General features: G+C 39.9%; 1 protein-coding gene across 1 annotated transcript; it reads left to right on the forward strand.

The window, feature by feature from the left end:
* The first annotated feature begins 1,494 nt into the window (after nt 1–1,494).
* Nucleotides 1,495–5,488, forward strand: LOC104391121 (beta-microseminoprotein-like). Its single transcript, XM_010000352.1, has 5 exons — nt 1,495–1,624; nt 2,250–2,257; nt 3,462–3,570; nt 4,565–4,670; nt 5,359–5,488. The coding sequence occupies exons 1-5, from the start codon at nt 1,495–1,497 to the stop codon at nt 5,486–5,488; spliced, it is 483 nt and encodes a 160-aa protein (XP_009998654.1).
* Nucleotides 5,489–6,738: the final 1,250 nt, after the last annotated feature.

Below are 6,738 nucleotides of genomic sequence, written 5' to 3' on the forward strand. Positions count from 1 at the left end.
AAAGCATGAGTGACTGAACCAAGAAACCTAGCATTTCATCAAGTCAAGCTTGTCTGGCCCACAACTGTAATAGGCAAATGATCTCTCCCTGTCCTTATCTCAACCCATGAGCCTTTTGTTATACTTTCTCTCAGCTGTCCAGCTGAGAAGGGGAAACATGCCTTCAGTGTCCCTGGATCCAGAGCAGGGTCCACTGTTGCACCATGCAAGTTCCAGAGCCAGGGCAATTTTCAAAAATTTCCACAGCAACACTTCCACCTTCAATCCTTCCTATAGCTAACTCTGTAAGTCACATGTCCAGCAAAAAGTCTTTACTTTTTCATAGACTTATAATCTTCATTTGCTTGACCAGCTGCAGGGTTGAGATGACAAGCTCAGTTTGAAATAACTGTGTTTTTTCATTTCTGGAATAAACTTTTCTGTCATTTTCTGGTTCACTGAAGCTTTCTAGGATCTTTTTGTTACAATGTGGTTTGAGTTGAAAATTAAAAGCATAGGAAATATTGCATTTCCCATAATTAGGGATCTCTTTTTGGATCACTCTATAACCCCTATCCATTTTGCTTCTCTGCCTCTGGACTTTTGTCCTTGCTGCTATAGTGTCTATGGCTGTTTCCCTCAGTGCTACCTGCACTGCAGAGATAGAAGTCTCCTTCTTGCAAACACAGCCTGACATTCATGATTGGTTCTTTAGATCTTCTTGTTTGTCTCTGTGTCCCTTGTGTAACACTGATCCTTCATCTGGGGACCCTGATAAAATCCTGGTAGGATTTTCCAGACGAGCTGAGGAATTACAATGCATTTTTTAAAAATTCATTTACACTTTAATAAGAGGGGTCTTTGCTTATCCACAGAACTAAACGGGGGGAGGGGGGGGAGGGGGGGGCGGAAATACTTCTTATTTCACTGAAATCGCATTGAATTAAAACTGAAATTTGCCCCAGGGATAGGGATTCTACTACCTGTGAAAGGAGACAGGTATATTCAGATCAGAGGAGAAATAACATTGTTGTCTACAGCTTGGGCCTCCCAGCTTAAACTGAGACCTCAATTCAAATTTCTGCTGTGCCACATGTTACCTGGGGCAGTTCATGCACACCATCTGTGCTCCTTGCCTGTAAATTTAACACAATTCTTTGCTAATTATACCAGGGGAGATCTGAGGACACAACATTTGAGGTTTGTGGGTGTATGAAAACCTCAGAGCCAACAAAAATGTTCTCACCAAGACAAAACTTCCTTCTTCTGCACTTACAATATGTTTCTGTGTCAACATGGCATTGTATATTTTAGTGTTGTTTGCTTGTGCCTTTTCTTAAAACATTTGTCCTTTCTCACATGCAAATGTGGCAGACTTCATTTAACAACGGTAAAAGCAACCTAAGTTATACATGGCATTGTTGTTTTTTAAAGTCAAGACAAATTTATCTGAAAATTTGGTTTACTTATATCTGAGCTGACAAGCCTCATGCTTCCTCTTGCCTTCCCCTCTCAATGGCAGTCGTAGTCAACCTACTGGATGACCAGATACATGAACTTATCTTCCTTGAGAAGTCCTGCAATTTCTCTCTCATCCAGAAACTGATCCCTCTCAAGAAGGGGAAAAGAGAACTGAAAATTGACAGTGAGTTTATGGGTCTTCTACATGATGAAAAAATAAATAACAAAACAGTTATCTACTGTGCTTTTCTAAGAGTCCACACATGCTAGTCACTTTCTGCAGAAACCCTGCTCTACATGTAACCTTTCCAAGCAGCAATAGTTTTCTGCAAGAGCCCTCTTTCATCTTCAACTGATGAACAAGAATGCTGAATGATTGTTCAAGGTTCCTCTCTTTTAAAAGCTAGGTGGTTCAAACAAAGCATGCAAATTTTGTTGTGAGTGACAGCCGCACAGTCTCTAATGGGTTTCTCAGAATAAGTGCTAAGCATTCCTTAGAGCCTTGGAATTCCTCTTGAAGTACATACTATAACTGCCTTCCAGATCTGGTGTGGCACAAAACCCACACCTATTTCTTTAGTACCTTTCAGAAACAAACCTTCCTGTATATAATTGGTTGGTTTTAGTAATGTCCAACCCATGAGGTAATTTTTCAGAAACCTGATTGGAGTTATGCATGCAAGTTCAGTTTGCTCAAGGACTGTTATCATCAATTCCTTCTCTATATAAGTTCCCTGAGAAGATGAGCTTCTTACAGGAAGCCTCATAATTCTGCAAGAATGGTAAGTCTTTATATCTTATATTGTAAGAGACTATGGTATGTTGCTATAGATTTTAAAGGACATTCTGTTGCATTTATCTGAGTGTTCAGATCTAAGCAACTCTGAGGAAATAAAAACTATATTTTGAAAGCAGAAGTCAAATAGATAGGCACTGGCAAGTGAGAACACTGGGTAAAATATATCAGCATTTATATGGCAGGAGATGTCTAACAGGACTCCACCTAAGACTTTTTATTATAACCTGTTTTCACTTATGTGTAATGTTTAGAAGTAATCTCTTTTCTGGCAGAAGGCAGCTCTTTTATGTCTCCACTTAGAACTGGCCTTCATTTTTGTGAAAAGTCTGCATAATGTCTAATATCTAGTTAAACTCAAAAACATTATCTTGATTTTCACTCAGTTGCAGCTCTGTGGGTTTTAGCATCTCCTAGAAAAATTAAATGCTAGTTTTTGCTCCTTCCCTCTCACAGTTATGACTTCTTTTTATAAGTCACCAGTTCTACTTGGTCCAAAACCCTCACATATAATATTTGTGTGCGTATTTGTCATTGTTTATTCCTCGTCTACCTTTCCCACTCCTGCCAAGATTTTAAATTCATCACAGCTTCCATCCTGGAGTTCTTGCACTTACTTCATATCCCAAGTAAAAATCCCTGAAATATTTTAATCTCATATTGAAGGATAAGAGACTGAGGAATTTGGGTTTTCAGAAAAAGCTACTGACAAAGGTAATGAAATACAGAATTATCTAGTTTGGAAAGGATACCTGCAGGTAATTTGCTCCAAATTCCTGCTCAAAGCAAGGCCAGGTCTTAGGCGTTCAACTTCAGCTGAAGTTCTTCAGCTTAGGGTGACACATCCAGTGAAGAAGTTTTTAAAACTGTGAGTGAGGTTAGCAGTAAAGACAGTTGGTGATCAATCCTATAGAGAAAACAAGGACAAGAAAAATGAACAGGGAGAAGGAAGGAATCTATTCCTTTCATAAATACTATCTACTAGCCCTGTATCAGGCAATGCTTGATTTTAAGAACTTGGAAACACACTTTTTTTCCCTCCATCTCACAAGATGCTCTGCCTCTGCTTCTTCCCAACTGCATGTTAAAAGTGTCTGAACAGCAAAAGACAGTGGATATTTATTTGAAATTGCAATGTTTTTTCCTGTTTATAATGGTAGTATTTATTAGCAAGGCATCTTAATAGCTAGTTAAGTATTCATATTGATTCTGCTTTCTTCTTCAGAAAACCATCTTGGTCTGCCTCCTTGTTCTTGCTGTTAGTGTGCCACTGTCCAATGCTGCTTGCTTCTTGCAGCCATTGGAGCCAGGAGAGACTGATGGTAAGATCATAGGTAAAAAGTCAGCTATCTTGAACTTGAAGGCATCACCACAAACACTGCTTGATTTGATTTGTCCAATCACTGCAATTTATCTTAATTTAGGAATAAATAAAAACAGCAGAGACAAACCACCTGGAAACGAGGGTGAACAGCTTGGGAAGCGTTCAGCACACTGAAGAACTTACTCAGGTTTTTTTCCCTATCCCAAGGAAAGTTCTTAACAGACTAGTTGTTCCTCTGGAGTTTGTTACTGCTTTTCCTGAACCCAGCTAGTCTGTCAGTTTGCAGATGAGTGGAGCTGAAGGAAAAATCATGCTCAAAAGAAACATGCAATTATTTGGGCACAAGACAACCTGATGTGTGCCAGTATACAAAAACAGAGTGCCCCAAAATAGTTTTTTTCTGGGAAAGCTTATGTTACTACTAGAATAATGAGTTAGTATTGCCAAAGAAACAGAACATATTTACAGGCAAAGACACAACCTAGAACCTCTAAATTCTTCTTGTCCTGTCCTCATATTCCATGACCATTCCAGATCACTCATTTAGAAAGTCTAAAGTGACAGTTGGACAGGAACTTTATAACCAAATATATGTGTTTGTTTGGTTTTATTTCTGCAGCTGAGAATTAGGAAAAGCTTTCCAGACAGATTTAGTTTCTAAATGAAGAGTCAACAATAGTTGATGTTAAGGAGGGGGAAGTCCAAACCTTTTCTTATTTCTGACCAACTGTGTCTAGTTGTCTTTCTGCTGGATGCTTCAATCTCTGTACTTAAAGATGACTCACTCCAAGAAACTCGATGCTGCCAAGAAACAGAGCAAACAGGGAGACAATAGACCCTTCTCCACGCATTAGAATACTATCAGTCCTGCTCTGTTAGGGACCCTTTGGGCTTGCCAGGGATGTTAATGTAAAAAACCAACAAAGATCCCACCCATTTTGTGCAAGCAATAGTGTTGTTAGAGCAACAAGTCTGACCGTGAAGGCTGCTCTGTGCATTTTCAGGCTGCCGTGACGCAGGTGGAGAGCTGCACAAATTTGGTTCCAGCTGGAGAGATGCAGACTGCAATGATTGCACCTGTGACAAGATCGGAATGAACTGCTGCTCCAGGTAAATTCAGAGTAAGAGCAGCAGCCGGGGCTTTCCTCCACTGTCACAATACAGCACAAAGCACTTCACTGCACTCAGAGGTCCCTGAGTAATGATCATGACCTTCTCTCACTTCATATCACAAAGTTATGATACATTTAGCAACACCATCATAACTGAGCATGACAGAAGTTCCTCTGACAAATATAATTCATTTTAAAAAGGAATTGATTCTTCTTGGGTACAAAATTCCAGGCAAGTAACTGATTCAAGAAAGAATTTAAGTAATTACTTAAGTGTTTTCTACTGCTCTAATCCCAATCTTCCCAAAGCCACACAGAACCCCTCTTTACTCTGAGAAGCAACTCAAGATATGCTGGCCTGTTTGCAATTTTGACTGTAGTGACACCTGCTCACTCCTGCAATTCTTGTTCCGTATTGTGGCTGAGAAGGAAAATCAATGACGTTTGCATAGCAAATAAATACAACATCCTTTGGGTGTAAAACAGATGCATAAGCAACAACTCTCCTCTAATCCTACCAAAGCAGCAGGCTAAGTAACTTTTGAGCTGGGAGCTTTGTGTGGGCTCCCTTTTCTGCTCCTTAACACCTCCTCAGTATAGTCTTTTGCCATTAAAAGCATAGATACCATGTCAAATGGAGGTTGCTTACTTCTTTGTCTCATCACTTTATCTTTTTCCACTGACAGCTATGCAACACCAGTTGACTATGATACAGAGAAGTGTGAAAGCATTTTCAACCCAGAGGCCTGCACTTATAAAGTAGTGGAGAAAGATGATCACTCAAAAGAATGCCCAGTCCACGGCTGGGTGGGTTAACAAGGAAGGATGGTGTATTGGAAGATATTTCCCTTTTTTTTTTAAAGGATTCTCTCTCCCACATAAATTCAGAGACACTGAAAAATGCAGCTGTTGAGTGAAATTCGTGCATAAAATCTAATACTTAATAAAACTGAGTATCTGCTCACAAAACAGTCCTTTGGTTTCTCTGCCTTCTGCCTCACCATGAAGATAGAACTGACTTGTTCCTTCCTTGAGAGCAGAAATTAAAGCCAATATTTTAAAGCATTTTCAGTAGCTGCTAATATTAATTTTTTCAGTCCCAGGGAGTATATTCTGTTATCTCTGCACAGCTGTATCTTAAAGCTAAAATAAAATCAGATTAAGCATCAGAAATTCCTGTGAAAGATTTTTTTATTTGAGGATTGAAACCTATAAAATGAACATTCAAAAACATGGGAAAGAAATAAAAAAGCAACTTAATATTTCTGAACACACTCCTTTCTAGGACAATGTTTTATTTATATGATGATCTTGTGTCATCCTATGTGGTGCCCTGAAGCCTGCCAAGCCTGCAAGAGCCACCAGCTACCCACTCTAACCCAGCACTATACTTCCATTGCATCCACAACACTGCAGACTCAGTCCTCAACATGGGTTTTGCGTAAAAAGGGTCTTTTAGTTCAGATTAACTCTTAAGAAATCCAAGTTATTACATGGGCTAATGGAAAGGATTGTGGCTGGATGAAGAGACTGACCCGGACTGAGCTCAAACAGAGAAGACACTCAGCAAATTGAAACAGTATCTGTGAGGGACACACGTGCCGGTGTAAGCTCTTCCTTGGGGTGCCACTTCATATCTTTATGAGTACATTTGCCTCTTTCCACAAGTGGCTAGGAGTATCCTATGTTTTCATTGTCTATTTCCCTGTAACAAAAAAAGGTTGTCAGAGCATCTGTAGTTTCTCATTTCAAGCATGGAATGAGACCACACACACACCTTTTCATCCTGGTCTTGCTGTCAGCAGGGTCAAGGCAAACTTACCTTCTCTCAGCCTTGACCACATGTGCTCCAGGAAGCAACACAGGACTCCAGGTATAACAACCCAGCACTTTATTCCACCTCAGCTTCCCTTTCCCCTGGAAGAGAACCCAGTTGGCTACACTATTTTTTAAATTGCCTGCCACGCATCCTCTACATCTGTTCTCAGATGTGAATATTGCTGTTTTCAGCAGGTAGTGCATTCAGATTCACAGCACACAGCTCTCCCACCAGCCCTAATAGAGAG

The sequence above is a fragment of the Chaetura pelagica genome, unplaced genomic scaffold (assembly GCF_000747805.2).
Source record: "Chaetura pelagica isolate M959 unplaced genomic scaffold, ChaPel_1.0 scaffold156, whole genome shotgun sequence".
Lineage (NCBI taxonomy): Eukaryota > Metazoa > Chordata > Aves > Apodiformes > Apodidae > Chaetura > Chaetura pelagica.